The following is a 20,340-nucleotide window of genomic DNA, read 5'->3' as shown; positions in this document are numbered from 1 at the left end:
AGGACTACCTATTGGAATTGACAAATCATACAATAACTTTTATAAATTGTTTTCCACTAATTGCTGAAAAAATGGCTCTTATTGTTTTAATGGCTAAAATTACTTGATTTGAACATGCCATTAAGATGTCCTTAACATTGTAACAATAATTTATTTTAGTTTATCTTTTCCAGATCCCCCTCCCCCCAAAAAAAATGATTGTTTCTATTTCTGTTCCTATTGTGAGACAACATATAAATGAGAATGAGTAGTACTAATACAAATTAGAATTCCAATAGTAGTATGCTTAGTTATAAACAAATATATTTATAATTTGAATTAACCTTACTAAATATTTTACTAAAATACTTCAAAATTTTAATCATATGATTAAAATTAAAATTATAAAAAAAATGTATAATAAAAAGAAAAAAATTAAATAAAAATTAAAATAAGAAAATAAGATTTATATTTAAAAAAATTATTATTTATAAATTTGTTTTGAGACAAGAAATTCTTCTAACTATAACGTTAATGAAAATAGTGAACATTGAAACTAGTTTACTAATTTTTCTTGTTCCCTCTTGATAAATATTGTATATGAAAGGTTTTTTAACATACAATTTTTCGTCTTTCCATTTCAAATTCAAGTAATTTACCAAAGCAACCATGTAATTTAAAGTACTGTTGAAGTAATTATGTAATGTTAATAACAATAATAATAATTTTTTAAATTCATCCTTAGCAATTTTGTTGCCGAGCTGTATTGAGCATTGCCAGAAAAGCGGTAAAACTATCGCGTGTAACCGACGATTTAAATTAATTAATCCCCCAATGAGTGAGTGTGGGCGAGCGCGGTGCCGGCGCCACTAATTAAATTTTAGCGCCGCGCGCGCACCAGAGCCATAAAATTATGCAAACGCAGTAAATAATAATGTTCGCGCGCGCAAGAGAGAGTAATGGCCGAGGCGTGCGATCGCTCTTTGGCCCGACGAATGCAAAACATCCGCCAAACGGCCCAACTCTCTCTCCATCAGAACTCCGAAACGCTGAGCCAAGCAGAGAAATTTGGCATTTGGGCGCACCGAGAGACAAGAAAGAGCCGCTTCGAACGGACGGATGAGCTCATGGTTTCTCATCATTTGAAAATTTTGTAAATTCCTCTTTCATTTTGGTGCTCACCTGTCTGGAGAGGCGTGCAAATATAAACAATAGAAAAATCCAGAAAATAAAAATCAATGTATTATGAAATTAATTCATTATTATTATTTGCAATTTAATCCATTCTGATGATATTTTTTAAGAAAATTAATTTAAAAATAAATATTAAGGGTTGAGCTAAGAAATTTTCATTGTTAAAAGCGATTTTGGCAGAGGTGATTTAAACAAAGAAATAAATCTAACCGTGTTATACAGAAATTAAAATTTTTAGTAAAAAAATCTAATAAATTTAATTTAATTTTTAAATTTGGTCTGACAAAAACAGTGAGCATGTGAAATTAAAGAAAAAATATGTTTAACAAGACCATTATATTTTGAAACTGACCTCTGTTCATGAAATAAACCTGAAATGTATACTTTATTTTTACCTGAGGTAACTTTTTTATCTACGAAACATTTCTTTGCGCCTTTTGATCAATTTCTATTGACGATCACAACAATTTTATTAATACATGCTTCATTGTTGTGATTTGATTAAAAAAAATTTGTTTCGTCGGTTCTGTGAAACAGAATAATTCCAATTCTAAAAAATCTCACAAGAAAAACAAGTACAAATAATCTCTTTTGTCGATACCAATAATAAAACTTGTAAATTATGCCCCTTAAGCAAATATTTGTCAATTAATTAATGTTTAAATTCACTGTAAAATTTCTATTCCCTTTTAAAGGCTTAAATGAGGCAGTAAAATGAGGTTGGTAAGTCACTTTTTCTGCTGATCTGGTCACAAAATCAAATTAATAATTGAAGTTTTTAATAAGGAAAAGTTAATTTTTGTTGAGTTTTAATTTTAATTAAGATGATAATAATATACCGAAATATACATAAAATTTCCCCTTATCATAAACTGAACTTGAATTTAAATAATCGCAACGAATGTAACAATCGCTTCCTAGTGTTTAATTTGTTATCTGATGCAAATTAAAAAAAACTATTTCGTTTCAGATCAAATAATTTCCAAGCAAAAACAAAATAGGATATATTTTGCATAATTGCCGCAGTTTTCAGATACATTTTTGCATTTTTCTGATTCAGTTATTGGTCATTTCAAATGGTATCGATAAGCTTTTGCAGCGTTTTTTTTACCTCGTGTCCATGTAGACCTTCATGACTTCCTTCTCCTCATCCAGGGGAGAAATGAGGGTCAACGGTGACCCTTGCTCGTGGTCACAGAAAAGGAACGAGTTTTTGGCCGCCCAACGCACGGACATGGCACTCGCAATCACTGAAACTTCCGCACACCTCGGAAACGGCCGGCGGCAAACTGTGGCTGTGGCCGTGATTTGTTTTGCCTGCGTCTGCTGTGGATGCAGCTCGTGCGCCGACCTTGGAAAAATTTGGTCACCAGACGCCGCAAAAAGGCGCCAACTACAGTACAAATTTTCGCATTCCACAGTCGCAAACTGCATTCCTCTCTCCCCCTTGCGACTTATTTTTGTCTGGCCTCGAGATTCCCCCATTTGCAGAACCTTTCCAAGGTCATGAATAATAGTAAGAAAAAAAACACAAGCTTTTATAATAATGCTCCTCCACATATTGATACTTTTTTGACGTAATTTATATATTTTTATTATTAATATCTTATTTTATACAATTTTATTAATATTTTAATTTTTAACTTTTCTAATAAACGGATTTAAAAATTATAATAAATTAAAATTTTTACCCTTGAGCTGGATTCTTGATTTGATAAAAAATCCAAACCTTTTGCATAATAAAAGAAAAAAAATATAATCAAAAAAGCCTATTACTTGTTTATGTTTAAATTATTGAATTCAATATTTCCTTTCTTTTTTCCAGTTTTGCTCCTGTTAATGTGTCAAAATTGCTCACGTTCTATTATTTGAAATATTCAACAAGCACGGTTTCAATTATACAAAAAATTGCTTACCATTTTTTTTTTTTTTTTTTGTTCTTGGCTTTTATTGATAATATTCTAAGATAATTAATTCGACTACTTCATTACAAACCTTGAGATATTTCATTTTTTTTTTTTTAAATATTATTGTTATTGTTCTTTAACCTTTCAATTTGATTTTCGCTCAATTTTTAGCGTCCCTTCGAAGTAGAAATTATATTATTTTGTAATTCGACTTGTGACCTGTTGAGCGGCAGTGCGGCGAATGATTTATCGATTGATGCAACCGGGTTATTCGGGCACTCTCGCCGCCCGAGATCTTCAAAAGGGTCAAGAGCTCGCTTTCAGCCTCGTAAGCCCTCGGTGCGCCGGGCCGGTGCCAAAATTGTGAAACGCCTCTGTACAAATTAGGCGCGACGCCTCTGCTTGGCACGCGAAATTCTAAAAAGTAATTTCTCTTCAACATAAAACTTAATGGTACTTCAAAGAATGAACAAGGGCCAAATTCAGTCACACAAAAAATGTATAAATTCTTTAAAAAAATCCACTCTTAAATTTCTTCTATTTAAATTGAAATCCACTAATAAATGTAAAAGGTTGAGTATTTAAATTGCAGTCTTCAAATAGTTTCAAGTCTGGACGAATTGATATATTTTTTAATAGATCAATTATTTTCAATATCTCAAAATTACCAACCAATTTTTAACAATAGATTGTTATGACTTGTCGGAGAAAGATAATTAAAAAATATTTTCCATTTCCCCTCTTAATCTCCATTACCATCCTAATTGAATTGCGCTTGACAATGGTAGCATATCAAGAGAAAGGGTTGATCGGAGTGGATGTGAGTAAGAGAGACTAATTAGCGGTGCAGGTAAGTAGTAGCACAGCACGCACGCACACACACCCTCTCGTTGGTGAATGTTTGTGAGCGAGGCGGGCAGAATCGATAGGCCCGAGACAGGGTTGTTGATGCGCGCACTCGGAACACACACACCCATTATTATCACATGGTAACTTAATACGGGTTCATTAAAATCCACCTCTCGGAAGCGTGCGGTGTTTCGTCACCGCGGGGGCTGCATTGTTTCTCGGCGGCCGAGGGATGAATCGGCGAAAATCGAGCAGTGCTCGCAGGGGCAAACTTTGGGCTGGCAGAAAGTTGTCATCGCTTAGTCGAACTTCAAAAGGGTGTAAAACTTTCTAATTACTGTTAAGTGAATGTCGCCCATGGGTACCTGTGCTCACTTTGTTTACGAGGCAGCAAACACCAAGAAATATGGCGAAATTGTTTCATGACAAAAGTTGACAATTTCCTTTGCCACGTATTGTACTTTAATGAAATTAAAAATGAATTTTGAACTTTGAGACTTGCACAATGATAGGTGCCACAATTAACAATAAATCTCGATACATTCAAACTTCCTCTAAATTAAAAAAAAAAATTCATAGCATGTCCAAACTTCTTGATTTTTGCCCTTAAAAATCTGTTCCTTATCCTACAGATTTTTTAAAATTCATCTTTTTACACCTTGTCACATATTTTTCTTTTCACAAATAGCAAAAATTAAAATAAAAAATTAATTTTGCTAATTACTTGTTATATCTCGAATTTCATTAAAATTATTATTTTACTTGTTAACACTTCAGAGAAAATTCAGCCGGTTTTCTTTGGATTTATTTAAAAATCCTCTAATTAATAGAATTAAATATAATTATCGTTTGTTTTGTTCTTTGCCTTTAAAAAATAAAAACAAAGAATACCCACAATACAATTATAACTTCATCAAAAGTTATTAATTATCAACCAAAGTCATCTAAATTGAATTTATTATGTGTATAACGGTTTATATTTATTCAAACTGTGAGCTAAATTTGATCAATGAATGTCAATTTAGCACTATCGTAAATATTTGTTTAAACTACATAACAAATTTAGTGTCTACTGCCAGCTGTTATAATGATATTGCTTCATATTTCTCATCTTCACAACTAGACGGTATTCAGTTCATTCTGAAATACAGCACATTGCGCCATTTTAAGTGACCCATAAACAATTCCAGCCAGCCAGCAAATCTTCATAAAGCGTTCTTTCGCATGCATTCCGCGCGCCGTAAAGTGGGAAATGTAAATTTCGCAGGCAGTTTAAAATGCATTGGCATATCTCCCCCACGGTATAAAAATACAAAAGAGAGAAAGGCCATAAAATTCAAACTCCATCTCGTGAGTAGTTGGCAGCAGGTGAATGACAAAAAAAATGGGACTATATTTATACAGAATGCATTTCTGCTCACATACAGAACGAGGAAGAGAGGTTTAAAGTGTCACTCTGTGTGTGGATAATATGCGGTTTCGTTGGCAAAATGCCGCCACCGGTTGGCATAAATTTTCGGGAGCTGTTGAATCGCATTTGGCTGCATGTGTGCGCGTCTGTTTTCCGTCCAAAAAAATATACTGCTAATTAAATCCTCGGCTGCAGCGCTGTGGATTTATAAATTGTAAGACGACAGACAATTACATATGTCACAACTGCCACGTACAGAGCGTGCTTTATTATGAAATTTATTGCCCGTGCTATTCTCCGACTCCGCCACCGCCGCCGCCACTGCTGCTGCAGGCAGTTTAATTACACCAGAGATTTGCACCCCTTTTCTATAATCTATTGTTATTTAATCTCGCCGAGAGGAACTGCTGCTGTTCCTCGCGAGATCGCGGCGCAAATTCCAATTATTGTACGCGACAAGCACAAAAACTTTTCTCATAGATCCGTTTGTTTTTCTCCCTCGCTTTTGATTGGTATATTGTCTTGGTGGGTTCATTTCAATCAGTGTGGAATAACTGGGAGAGAAGTTTATTTCCTAGCGAATTTGATTGTTTTTCAAGATTTGTTTTCAATTTTACTTCAATATTAATGCAAATATTGGTAACTCAATATTTTGCTACAATTGCAACCACATAGCTTTATTTGTTAATTCTTAACGTTTCTTTGAATTGAGTAAATATTTGGTGGGGATTCAAGAATAAGACCATTTTTCTCTTCAATAATGTTGCACATTGCTTTGGGTAATATAAATTATTATAATTTCATATACCATATTTGATTGTTTAACAAACAAAATTAAAGAGTTAGAAATACGCAAATTTGTTTTAATGAAAACTATTTTATAACGAGGCAAAGCCCATATATTCACATAGAGTTTTACTGATCTTTAAAAATGAGCAAAATATAGCACAATAAATTATAGTTTAAAATAAAATTATTCACAATATATTAATTTTAATTTACTAATAATAAAATTTGGTCATATTTTTTGTTTTAATTTCAAACAATAATATACATTTTAATCTTATTTTGATTGTTTTTATTTAAATGACTTATTAAATTTGGAGCGCTTTAATAATTACATTTTACTTTAATCAAAATAAATTATAAATATTGGTTCTGAGTTTCGACATAAATTTAAATTCCAGAAAAGAAAAATCAATCTCCGTAACTGGAAAACGAGATGTTATTATTGTAATGATTATTTATAATGTGAATGATGTGAATCAACAAAATTATTAAATAAATGTCACTCACACATGCCCTGTAAGCAAAATTTTAAAATATAAAATAATAGTTTTGACCGCTAAAGTGCGTTACTTAATAAAAATAAAGGTTAAGTTTAATTAATTTTTATCACAATCAAATTTATATGACAATCGGCCACATCATGGTGTTTCTTTTCTACAAAATCAAGTGAGCAGAGGTTTTTGCACATCAAGTGTGTGCTGTGAATTTTTGCTGCAGACGGCGCAGTTTAAAGCTTGGTGCGGCTTAGCGTCAAGAGCGAGAAAATCGCGTCACTTCTCTCTACTCGTCTGCAAAAGAGATGAGAGAAAACAGGAGCCGGTTGGCATTTAGCCGGAAGCTGCACGCGGCAACATAAAGGCTTTGCAAATTTGTAGCATTTTATTAGCTGAGGGCAGAGGCGCAATCTCTCTCTCCGGGAGGCAGATGCGGGGGGCGCGTAAGGGGAAAAGGATTATTTTCATGGTGTATTAATTTCATTCGAGGTAGAAAATGTGTTGCCATGGAAATCCATTAGCATGTCTGCGGCGCCGGCGCTAGCAGCCTCGCTCACTCTTTCAGCACCACCGGTGAAATTACTTTTTAAATCGCAATTGATGCGATTGACTCTCTCTCGCTGAAATGCAAATTGGAAGAAGCGCCTCTCTCTTCTCTCTTGCATGCAGATGGCCCGCCGATTCGCAATTAAGGTGAATTTCATGCTAATTGAGTGCGAGCGTAATTGTCGCTGCGGCAGAGTGGGCGGCTTTAACAAGTTTCATTAGTCATTTCGGCGCTCAAGTGTGGGGGCGGGGGTGAATTATACACTGTACACATGAGAGCGGCGCATCATTATATTTCAAGCGCCCTTCGGCTCACGGATTATTAGGGCCGGTGCGATGAATATACATCTTCATTATGACCACACTAATTCCGCCAGCCACGGTATCAGTTTACTCATCGTCATTATTTTTTTAGCAACATAATGCAGTGCTGTATTAATTGCTACTTGAATGATATGATATTGCGTGATATTGTTTAGTATTTTAGTTTAAACGTCCTGCTCTCTGTAATTTATTTTGTTGTTGTTTTTAATGACATGATGGAAAAAGGATTTATAACCATTGAACCAAATTTAATCCTGCGATTATCATCAATTATTTACAAGAGGTAATAATTTATTTAATTTAATATTTTCATTATTTTTCGAAATTAGAAGCAATCCTATGCGAATTACAGGTTTTTTAAGTTTAAAGTTAAGTCAGTAATATATTGATTGATGAAAATTGAGCCTGAATTATTCTCAACATCAAATAAAAAAAATTTTAAAGCATCAAGATAAAAATAAAAATTTAGCATTCGTTTTTTTTACAAGTAAACTTCTTGATGGATACATATTTTATGTATGTTTTTTCGTTCACAACATGCATTAGTGGTCCTTATTTTTGGCCGAATGAGCGGCTACGGCACACACCGAATTAATACGCGAGGCTCGCAGCACCAAATGGTCGTTGTTTTTGGAAAGAACATGCCTGGCACAAAATAAGCAGCAGCAGAGAACCTGCTGCTTTTTCATGCTTTGTTGAATGCGAAATAAAATAATGCGCGCCAAACTTTTGTGTATATGCGTACGTTTGTAAGTAACAAACATTTTTGTGTGTGTTCCCTTTTGCGAGTTAAAACGTGGGCTGCAGCTGCCGGACCGTGCGCTTAAAAAACAGAAAAATGTGAACAAAACTTGACTGCCGCCGTCAAATTGGAATTTTTCGCCAAGCCTTTGACAACTGCGCTACAACTTTTCTCATTTGGAAGTTTGTTTTTACTTTTGCCGTGTTTATTTTATTTTTGCTGCTGGCAGTAGAAATTGATTTACATGGGGCAAAAATATCGCAGAAATCCTTTACTGAGAAAGTATAAAACAAACTTTGAGCTTAGACTAGGAGATAAAAATGCAAATTTCGCTCCAACAGACTGATTTATCGGTCTCGTCGTCGTCGAGTTCGTCCCTAAAGAGGTTAATAAATCCGAAAATTCCGCTCCAAATTGCCCTTTCCGGAGCTATGCAAAACATAATTTTCTGCAAATTTTATATATCCATCCGGGGAAGGAAGAGACGAGCATCATTTTGTCACAGCCGAGAGCGTATAAAACCCTTGGGCGCAAAAAAGACTGCACTTGGCCAAAAAATCTGAGCAGCCAAATGAGTCCTTTCCTGGCCTGCTAACTCGACTTCCTGTCCTGGTGCGCCAGCGGTCTCTCTTTCTCTCTCTGGTGTGTCCGCTCCGTTTTTACAGCATGTTCCCGGAATGAAGAGCATTTTTATTGCACCGCTTTTTGCTGCCGGATGAATGCGAGCGAGGTATCCGTACTAATACTTATCTCCAGATGAGCTCAAGTGCGCGCCTGGTCGGCCGACGGCGAGATAAGGCTGTTCCAAGTGCATCCATCCTCTGCTTATATTTTGACCTGATCCCCTTTACGACCCAGTCCTCATTATTTACTCACAAATTCGCCGCTCAACTTGCGCCGCGCAGCACGCGCCATCTCATTATTTATTTTTATGACTCACATAAAAACGTTATATGTATTAATTCTTCTTATTTGGCCGAGGGGCATATTGAAACATTGTCTGGACGTGTGTGTGTGTGTTGGTTCATTATCTATCTCTCCACCGGCGGCGGCAGGGGTGGCCGCTTTTCGGACACGTGACCGTCCGTCTCTCACCCTCCTTCCGGCCGTCGCTCTCTTACATGCACTCGACTGCACAATGGACCGTGTCTCTTTTTCCAGCCGCTGCATTGACGATTTATTTACATAGGCCCTGCTCCTCCCACACGCCCCCTTTCTCTCGACACGATTGCTCACAAATTGGCGAATTTCGCATCGATTTTCTCCAACGACTTGTTTGGATTCGCTCTCGTTTCAATTCTACACGGACGAGTTTATTTCTACGGCTGTAAACACAATTTGCTTTTCCACCCGCTGCATGTTGGCAGACGAGTGAAATCAAATATATACAATATTTTTCTTATAGGAAGTTTATTCTAAGATAATATCCCATATGTTTCAAAAATATAGTTAACAAATAAATAATAATTTGAAATAAAAGTCTTCAACTGATTGAAAAATGGAAATGTAATTGTCATAAATTTTGATTTAATTTACAAAAAGATGGAATTTAATGGTTTATTTTTTATTTCAGTCTAAGCAAAAAAGAAGAAAAATTAAAATTATGATTTACAATGCATGTTTAGCCTTATATTATTTCAATACATATTTACAATAGAAATGGTAATTTAAAAATTTTTCAGTTCAAAAATGAATTCCCTTCATAATCAAAATTTTCGCCATAAAAAAACATCATAAAAAACTGCAAACACGAGCAATTTTGCAAATTAAAAACTGTTTTTTTTTTAAATTTAATTTCACAACACTGTTTATTCGATGTTGGCGTGTGGAAATGCTGAAAAGGAAACGCCGTGTCTGATAGAATAAATAGAATAAAAAGAGCGCGCTCGCACACGATAATAACTGGAAGAGAAGAGCCAAAATGAATTAGAGCTTCCGTGCATTGTGATTTTTTTGCCGTCAAAGAGCAAAGCACGTTAACCTACATTTCAGCGCGGGAGGAAGTATTTGTTTCAAACGTTCGCGCACACCGAGCACTCTTGTCGACACAAAACTTTTTGCTCGTTAATGAAACGCAGCGAGATTTTTTTGCTTTAAAAATTGTGATACTTCCACTGCAGTTCTCTGCGAAAAATAACGATCTCATCTCGCACACAAAACGCGCCTTTTTATATATTCGCCCAACTGCACTTTTCTCTCTCTGACTGAAACTTGAAATTACTGCACACACAGTGGTGCGGCAATTCAACGGCAGAAACTTGAGTTCTCGCTCCGTGTGGCAACTGTGTAAGACCCTTTCACACTCGAGTATGCGAAATGTAGGTTTGTACAAATGTATGCAGTTGGCTCGGATAATATATTTTATATACGTTCTCCACACTTGGTGTGAGCAGATCTTTGAGCACGTCTATCTGACTGAAAACTTTTCTCGCGTAATGGCCGAAAAGTTTCGCTCCCACTCTCCTTCAAGCCGAGGAGAGGAACAATAATAATTAGAAAATAAGACGCCACCCAGGCGGACTTTAATCTTTTTATCGCACGCGGGGACAATTAAAAGTTTTATTAAGAACGACTCAAACTGTTTAATCCTCCCCTGGGCATGACTGGGTGTGATTAATCAATTAATTAATTCTGGCCTTTCTTAATAATTACAGAGAAAACTTGCGCTGAATTTCTTCTCTGGAGTTAACATATTTCTAGATTGGCAAGTAATTTTTTTTAGATCTTTACACTAGAATTGATTATGATAATGGATCTTTGGAAATTATGTCATGATGCTTTAAAATATAATGTGAAACTTATTATAAAACCGACTACTTTTGACATTTAAAATTTAAGGGTTGTATTTTAGTCTTATTTTAATTTTGATATCCGGATACAAAAGTTGATTTATTTTATAATTTTAAAGAAAAATATTTTGTTCGTATCAAAATTGAATTTTTATGTCTAAAGTGCATGAAATGTTAAAGTTGTCTTATGTTTTTTAACATGAGCTTTTTATTTATTTTTAACTGTAAAAAAAAACATTTTCGGGTTTCGGGATGCTTATACTATTCCTCTAATACAACGTGAACATCGACCTTGCGCCTAAAAGGCGCTTTTTTGAAAGAAAAATGAGCCTTTTTGCCAGCCTATGTAATATTCCTTAATCTATTGTGACCGAACTTGATATCTGAGTCACGTTTCTCGCCATTACAGAATGGCAAACAGCGGCACAGCACTGTGTGTGTCTCCTTCTATATCCGACTTCGGAAAGTCTCAAGCTGCCGCAGTATTTGGTCTCACTGATGTGAATAGAAGCCAGTTTTGCTCCGAAAATTTCTCATCTCCGCCTGCTGCTGAATGAATGCTGGTGCTGATTGCTCATAAAATCTGCCGACGCTCGCTTTTCTTGAATAATCAACCGTCAAGGACGGCCCGGCTTAACTCGGGAACTGGCAAGAAATTCTGCCAAAAAAGCAGGGAAGAGAAACATCACGCGGAATTTGGACGGGTGCACACTTTTTGATCTCGGAGAAAACGGCTCCTTTGAAGTGGATGAAGATAAAAAAATCGACCACGCAGCAGTTTTGCGAGCTTAAACGATTTTGGCAACGCAATTTCCGCTGCCAGATGTTTTTTTGAAAGCCTTCTCCCAACAAAATAAAGTTTTTCAGCTTTCAATTTTTGTTTTCTAAACAAGAAGTTCAGTGTTAAAGTGCCTGTTGAATAATTGAGTAACTCACAATCAGACGTGTGTATATAAATAATGATTTATCGATTAACTCTTTCTTCCAAAGAAGGAAAATAATGATCTCATTTATTTTTCTGACAGTTGAAAATAATACCAGTCATTCCGTTCAGCTGTGGCATTAGTGATTTTGCCGTCAAAATATAATAGCTCATCGACTTTCGCTACGGCTGGCATCGCATGCGGTAATAAAACTAAATTATTGCATGGCTCTAACAGTCTCTGAAAAGGGAACGACGCCAATCTTCAGAGAAAAAAAAATGTTTCAAAATGTATTCAACCCCCATACAAAGAAAAAATGTTATTAGTTAGGAAAAATTAATGAAGTGACATCAAAATATAAATCTATTTATTTTCGCAACAAGTGGTAATGTTTTTTCTATATGCTTCAATTGTTTCATTGTACGTCAGAATGAGTAATGACTATAAATTTCAACAGCAGTAATTTCGTTTTAATAGAAAATTGAAGAAGAAAAAGCACATAAATTATTTTACGTTTATAAAATAATACTAATTAATAATTTTAGAACTTAAAATTGAAAAGCACTTTTTCAACAAATAATCTAAAATACTTACTGAAATGTAATTTTAAAGGTAAAAACACCTTCTATTTTAAATTTTGCGAATTAAGAACTATAATTGAAAATCAGATTCCAACCCCTTTCTTCCAACGTAAAGAGCGATTTTAAGTAGAAATTGCACACTTTCCCTTGTTCCAAAGTGCCTTTCAAATTTTAATTCTGTTATTATACTGAAGTCGGTTGGTGAAGAATGTTGACGTTCCCTTGTCAGTTGTGAGCAATCACAAAGCAATAGTTCCAAAGTTCATCACAAACGGTCAATAAAGTATCAATATCGCTCGACTGCTGTGATGATGGAAACATATTTATTTATTTGTCCACAAAGCTGCTGCCGGCAGCAGAGGTCGAAGGTCGTGTATGTCTTTCTTCTCTCATCGCCCCAGAGCCTTCTTCTGTCAACTCGGGATTCTACCATACATATTTTTTTTTTTTTTTTTAATAATAAATGTGGGACGAAACACACAAGAGTGATAAGATAAGGGAGCTGATGTGCTGGCCTGGCTAGTACATTTAATCGCGTTGCGCAGCAACTTGCACTCGCATTTCACGCCGTCCGGCCAGATGAAATAAGGTGTCCAATATCCACAGTCTGCGGGCAAAGACGTGTAGTTTTGCTGCTTCTGTACCAGTCGAGTGCCATGTTGCTGCTGCCGTACCGTGCATGAACACGGTGCTGCACGCGGTGCAGGGCAATAATCATATTTAAAAAAAATAGCTCTGTGTGGCCGGCCGACGCCAAAGATAAGCTCTAGAGCTTTTTTGTACTCGTTTTATATTTTGCGCCACGTTTTATTGTGCAAATAAATATCGTAGTGGCGGGCAAAAAGAAAAAACACCAGGCAGCAAATCTTGAATATAAACTGTTTTTGATAAAATTTCAAATTTTTAATCTGATTGAATAATTAAAAAAGTTAAGAGGTCGAGGACAAACAATTTATTTTAGCTCAAAATTTAAATTTTATTGTTATATGTTTAAAGTTTATAAATTATATTATAACATCAAATTTTATTTTTTAAACTTGCAGTTTTTTTTAAATTTTTTATAATATATTATATTATATACATATTACTAATCATTAAATTGTTTACTTTTTTATACTACATAGAAAAATATGCTATTTTATTCCAGTACGTGATTGAATCAAAAATGTTTAATTATATTTAATTGCCAACAGATTCTTGAGGAGTTTACGAAACAATGGAATTGGCTAATGCAAGATAGGAAATGTTTCATTGAAAGTCAATTTATTTTAGAGATATTAATATAAGTATAAGGATTGAAAAAAGATTTTTCAACTAGTATCATATTTGCTCGGAACTAAATATAACGGCTTCTACAAAAGACGAAATTTCTACCTATTTTTAAGATCCCCAACGAATTTTCATCGCTTCTTGAGGTTTATTTTGAATTTTAAAATATTTACACTCGCGGAATTCAAACAGCAATCAATTTTTGTACTCCCTTTCACCACGGTAAACATCGTTATATTTCAAGCTTGTTTTTTTTTTTAACAACGCGTCGCTCATCTCAGCCAGCTGATAGTGACGATATAGTCTGGCCGGTATATTTAATGACGGCAGTGTAGTCCAGTTAGTTGTTATGCCAAAAATAGATTAGCCGCCATCCGAGTCCATAAATACATAATAAAAAAAGTGAACAGCAGCGCCGGTCGACTCGCCTGCGTCCGCCGTGGGTGCCGCTCATTTTGCCTTTTTTTTTAAATTATATAGAACGAGCTGGGAGCTTTACAATGGAATGGATCGCTGCTGGGTGTAGGCATGCATGCGACGAGGGCGAAGTGATATCGGAAGTATTTCGCACGCATCATTGCGAGATGACATTTTCAGTGCTCGCTCAGCCGCAAAATGCAACCGGTCGACCTTTTTTTCATTATCGCTGCGTCAGACTCGACAGGCAAAAAAACGAAAGAGAGAGACTATATGGGGTTTTATCTTATCAGAGGAGTGGCTCTCGAAATCTTTTATTAACAAAATATTTGCCTCGTGTGCGGCATCATCCAGAGTTAATGCGCACAGAGATAGCCAACATTATTATTTTAGTTGCAATTTTATTCAATATGAATGGAATTAAAAATGTAATAGAATAGAGCTCTTGTACTTCAACTTTGCGTGCTTATAATTACTCTCAATTTAAAAGCCAATTTCCTAACAAATTTACACTGGACTGTCTGCAAGGTTTGCTAAGAGGACAGTTTTAGATAATTTAATCATTTTCTTAAAAATCTACAGTAATTATTTTATTCTTTTATTGCTTCCATAAATTCATTAACCCAATAGCAATTTTACTACCAAATATTTTATCAATATTGTAAGAAGAAGTTAAAGTGTACTAATTTAATAAGAAATGATAATTTTATAAAAAACTACAGATCAAACTACACATCACAAGTAATGACTTAAAAAAAAAATCAATAATTTGATAAAATTAATAATAAGATTATCATAGAAGTAGACGCTTAAAATTAAAAATCTCTAAAAATAGAATTTATTAAATAAATTACAATATTGCTTATAATTAAAAAATTGATAAAATAAATAATTATTGTAAAAATATTTGACTCTTACTAATATTAATAATAAATAAATTGTAAATTAAAAATTACAAAACACTAAAAACAAATTTTTTAATGCGCAACTGCCTTTGCTTTATTTAGAAATCGAAAATCACTAACGCATAAAATAAACCTGTAACTTTCTGCTTTTTCGTGTGTGATTCTAATTACAAATTCAGCGGACGAACAATGAAAGTGCGCGTGATGGATGCCAAAGATGAAAGTACTGATATTCGAATGAAAACGATTCCGCACGCATTTCAACGTCACAACAGCATAGAGAGCTCTAATGTTTCACAATCGCAGCATTTTTAATTAAATCACCATAATCAAAACGCAATGATTAATTTGCATGGCGAGCGTTTACATGCACGACAGGCCTCCCCCCACTCTGTGCCAATGCTGGTTGCATATTACACACACTCTTACAAATTCAAATTAAAACGCCGGGGAGGCATCCAGAGGCAGATATGCGCGAGCACGGAACAAGAGAGAGAATAATTTTAATGAAATTCGCGCGCATACAAATCAGAGTGAGAGAGACAGGCGAACCAACACACGGTTGCACATTTTCCAAAGAGACGTATACGTGAAATAAACGCCGGCGGATCCCATTCTAGAGAGAGGAGGCCGGCGAAAAAATGACCATTATTTGCACAGCGAACATTAAACTAATTAAAAAGTGCTTGCCGAGCATAAAACGCGAAAAAGAGAGCGCGTGTGTGTGTTTATACGTACGTGCCGGCCGAGTGGGTATAATAATTTATTACCCTCACACACCACCGCATGCATGCTAATATGAAAAAGCAGCAGCCGCGCCGAACTCCTTTTTCCACCATCTGCATATTTAACAAATTAAAAAACGGCGTGGAATTTATGGAGAGCCGCGTCGACGGACAATATTTAACGCACTCGTCTATTATTTCATTGCAAACAGCAAACAGCACTTTGGGCGAGTGCGAAATAACGTTATCATGACAGATTAACACTCAATCTCTGCGGACCCCAGCGCGAATTTGTTTGCGCCGACTTTCATTTATGCGAAATCCCGCAGGATCAGCGAAAAATTTACCGTTCGTAAATGGCCAAACTATAACTTGTGTGTGTTTTGAGCGTGAGAGAGTTGAAAAAAACCAACGTCGGGATGTGTGCTGTGGTGAGTTGGGACTTCCATTCAGTACGAGGATAGTTTATTTTTCGGTAGGAAAATATCATAAAATTCATTCCGAGAGCTGACTTGGCAAGAGCTGTGGCTTTTCTAATTATGTTTTCAAGCTCGAGTTTTTACTGTGTGCTCTCAGAATTCGCTTTCGGGGGCGTAACGAATTTTATGGGCCGAAACTAATTCCAATGAACTATAGTGAAAAAAAATTGAAGATAACCGCAATTTAAATATATCCATAACTTATAATGCTCTTTCATTTAAGCGCCGTGCATCATAATTATTTTGAGTACAATTATAATTCCAGCTGATTTAAATAAATTCATTTTATCTGATGTGTTATAAATTATACAATTTCAATATATAAGCATTTTATAATGGCATCATGATTAAGACCCTGGTCAGGAAGCTAAATATATATTCACATTTTCATGTTTAGTTTATAATAGAACAAATGAGTATGGTCATTATAATTATAAAATTTTCATTTATTTTTGCTAAGCGCAATTATTTTTCAAGAATTGTTAGCAAATTAGTTCAAATGATATGAAAAAAATTCCAAATATTGGACAATTAAAAAAAAAACTCAAATGCTATTTAAATAATTAATAATTTAAAATAAAAAATTAATCATGGACTTTTAAATACTCTGCAAAAATAAATTAAAAGTTTGTTGAAAACTGTTGTTTATAAATTTTTGTTACAAAGAGTTAAATTAATTTTGTTTTATTAATTTCTCACTTTTGAAATGGTATTAATTATTTTTATAAATATGCATCCTAAAAGCAGGTTCACATCACATTCCCAGCCCTCCAGATTTCTCGTTTTGTCATCGTGCAACAAAAACACACTTGCCACTACTTGCAATGCATCTCATGACCTACTTTTTGCACAATAATAATCTGCTCGCATACAAATATTCACGCGCAATTGCCGAGTGCCTTGAACTCTTGAACCACGCTCGGTACTTTTCTCTTCCCGTCCGCACACCACTTCTCTTTTTCCAATTCCAATGCACTCCACATTCTTTCAATTTCCACCTCTCGCATCGTGCCAAGCCGGAATGAAAATTTTTCTATTTCCTCGGCTGCTTTTCTCTTTCTCTCTTTATGTATACATTTTTCACCCTAAGAAAAAAAGAAGAAGGTCTTCTGACGACGGGAACATTATTTAAGCAGGCTATTGCTTTGGTTTCAACAAACTCGGCCGACTCCTCTCAATTTCCCTTTTTATTATACTGGCCCCTCTCGCATGCAGATAATTTTCAATAACGATCAGGAGCAGGTGCGGATCTATATGGGATGGAATTTACATAGAATGGAAATTCCCTGGCCGTAAATCTGCCAAATCTGGGTCCTTTTATTTTTCCGCACCCGAGATATATACAATCCCTTCTGCCCTCTAAATATAAAATTTATTTCTTTCGAATGACACTCAGTCGTCGGTGTGTACCGAGTATACGAAAAGCAGCGTCTGCTCTCTGTGTGAGTTATTGATTGGTGCGAAATGTTGAGAGGCTTTTGCCGTCGGCCGGGTGGCGCGAGATTGCATCGCCGAACGAACCAACTCTCTCGGAGGAAATTAAAATTGGCGCAGAAAAGAAGCTGAAATGACGGAGTAATATCGTGCAGAGCAGGGTTGCAGATAACGCGCTGCAGCCATAAACTTGTGTCTCAAAGGCAGGTGCGAGGCACAAAAGAAATTGCGCCGTTTTATGACGCTCTCTCTCTGTCAACTGACGTTGCACAGAAATGAATTGCCACAGGAGAATGGATGTTTAAGAAGGGAAAACGCCTTCCACGTCAGCGATAAATAGGCACCATGCAAATGAAATCACAATAAAAGCAGAAGAAAGAAAAGCTCTGTGAAGAGCTGATCAAAGAGATAATCAAACTTTTCTTTTTTGATTGATTAAAAAAAATTTCAATATGTAAAATCAGCTTAAATCAGATTTAATAAATCTCGACCAAATTATAGGAATATTAATTACAGCAATTTTTCATTAAACCACATTAAACATAGATTTTTTTAGTGACAAGTATTAACGTGTAAAAATTTCAGTCAATTAAATGCTAATAAAAAAAATCTGTCAGATTTATTTAAGTCTGGAATCTTCAAACTCTAAACTCTAATACAACATCAATGATCATAAACTGGATTTATCCATCATAACCAAATTTAAATAAGTTAGTTATTTTTTTATTTTTTCATTTTTTTTATTACCTGCTGCATTTTCAAGAATATCAACATGATTAAAAAAGTTTTCTTCAAGGATGCATCTCATATTTGAATGGGTATTTTAAATATTATATCCCATTCATTTCATTTAAACCCAATTTAAAATGAATAAATTCGCTGCTGTCCACTTAGCTGACGTGAATATGGTGAGTAGCGAGGGGATTGAAAAACGAGGCTGAATTTTCTGTCTGTTTGGCTGAGTAATTTGGAAAACGCCACACATAATACACATTGTTTGCGGGGCCTTTTACCCGCCGCGGTGCGTCGGCCGGCTTTATCTTTCTCTCTCAACTCGACTCTTATTCAATCAAACTCGGGAGCGCGCGAGGCCCCTGTCGCTCTTTTATTTGCGCGCTTCCATGTCCAAATAATAATCGCGTTCGAGTGCGGATACAGACCGACAGCCAGCAAGAGGAAGGGTGGAGCGTTATTATGTGGATAGCGATCTGTGCGTCACACTCGAATTTGATATTTCGAAAATAAATTTCACTCCCTCGCTCTCGGGTATTCGTTGCTCCTTTCCTCTCTCTCTTCAGATAATCATAATAATGCAGTCATCCCTTAAGCCGCCGCGAGAGGGATGTTTGGCCGCTGCACATGTGCTCGCGCAGACAAATTATCCAGATAAAAAGCGACTCTTTGAACGACTCCTGCCTACTTTTTGTCACAGAGTTAGCTGGGGTGCGTCTGACGCGGCGGACATTGAGCTGACGAGAGCTTTCGCTGAAAAAACCGACAAAGCCTTCCTATTTTGTCGGAGTGGAGTCGGGGACGCAAAACTTTGCCCATTAACTAAATTAAAGCGACGGGTTCGAATTTTTGCTCACTTCGACTGGCAAATATTTTGACAAGCCGTTTTCCGCCAGTCCCCAAGAGGATTGCGAGACCAAAAGTGAATTCATTCCTAAGAGGAGAGCAGTGCAAAAAACAAAAGTTGAATTTTATATATTTGCTTGTGAGAAGGGGAGGTGGACGCGAATGCTATACTTTTGAGAACTGCCCTTTTCCATTTGCTTCTGTCAACATTGGTGGCATTTTCGTAATTGCTATCATTTGTGGCAGATCGGGCCATTTAAAGAGGATGAAAACACCTTAGGGCAGCACAATCATCCACAAAAACTAATAGTTTGGACCATAGGGATCATTTATATAACAAGAACATTGGAGGTCACCCCATAAATTTTTGAGAAAAACGCATTTGAAATTAACATGGCTCGCTTATGTAAAATTTTCACTAAAATCGTTTGATTGCATTTTAAGTCAACAAAACTGCCTTTGGCAAGGGTTTGTGACCCACCAGCATGTTCCTTGACAACCCTGCTACAAATGTGGCACCAGAAAATTGGGGGTCACCGCGTAAATTTTTGAAAAAAGTTAAATTGAAGGTTGAAAAACGTCGTTTTTTGCATTTTTCACGTTTCGGAGACAATTAAGCAAATTTTTGAACCCTTTGATTTAATTGATTTCTACAGTAAAATATCATGATAGTTAATATTTTGGTTTCTACAATACCCTAATAATGAAAAAAATTCATATTTTTGAAAATCCAATATGGCCGTCTGAGATACACAAGGGTTCACTAAAACTGATGCCAAATTAATTAGGGTGCAGATTTTTTAATTTTCTCGGTGGGAGGTTGGAGCTAATGAACCAGTGTATCTTTTCTCAATGGTTACCAAGTTTCTAGGTCAAAGGTCATTGGCCCTGGCCAAAGGTCAAAATCTTAAGTTTTTTGCCCCTTTGAGATAGGCAACCTGACTAAAAATCCGAGATAGCCAAAAGATGCGGCATGTCATTTTGCGTCAGAGTGTAAATTTTCAG

General features: G+C 35.7%; 1 protein-coding gene across 10 annotated transcripts in view; it reads right to left on the bottom strand.

The window, feature by feature from the left end:
- The window catches only part of LOC132194337 (CUGBP Elav-like family member 2), a 277,639-nt gene that overhangs the window by 169,204 nt on the left and 88,095 nt on the right, over positions 1–20,340 (bottom strand). For 3 of the 10 annotated variants that reach the window (XM_059615524.1, XM_059615525.1, XM_059615529.1), the window contains exon 1: positions 2,285–2,465. The exons of 3 other annotated variants lie outside the window; for them this stretch is intronic. In XM_059615524.1, the coding sequence (XP_059471507.1) occupies positions 2,285–2,409 (125 nt within the window). In that variant the 5' untranslated portion in view covers positions 2,410–2,465. Of the gene's footprint in view, positions 1–2,284; positions 2,467–20,340 lie in introns of those variants that run through there. 4 more of the 10 variants (XM_059615528.1, XM_059615527.1, XM_059615530.1 and 1 more) reach the window with 2 other exon arrangements.

This window comes from Neocloeon triangulifer, unplaced genomic scaffold (assembly GCF_031216515.1).
Source record: "Neocloeon triangulifer isolate White Clay Creek 2 clone unplaced genomic scaffold, ASM3121651v1 ptg000006l, whole genome shotgun sequence".
In the NCBI taxonomy this organism is placed as follows: domain Eukaryota; kingdom Metazoa; phylum Arthropoda; class Insecta; order Ephemeroptera; family Baetidae; genus Neocloeon; species Neocloeon triangulifer.
Note: the sequence above shows the minus strand (reverse complement) of the source record. Positions and strands in the feature narration are given on the sequence as shown.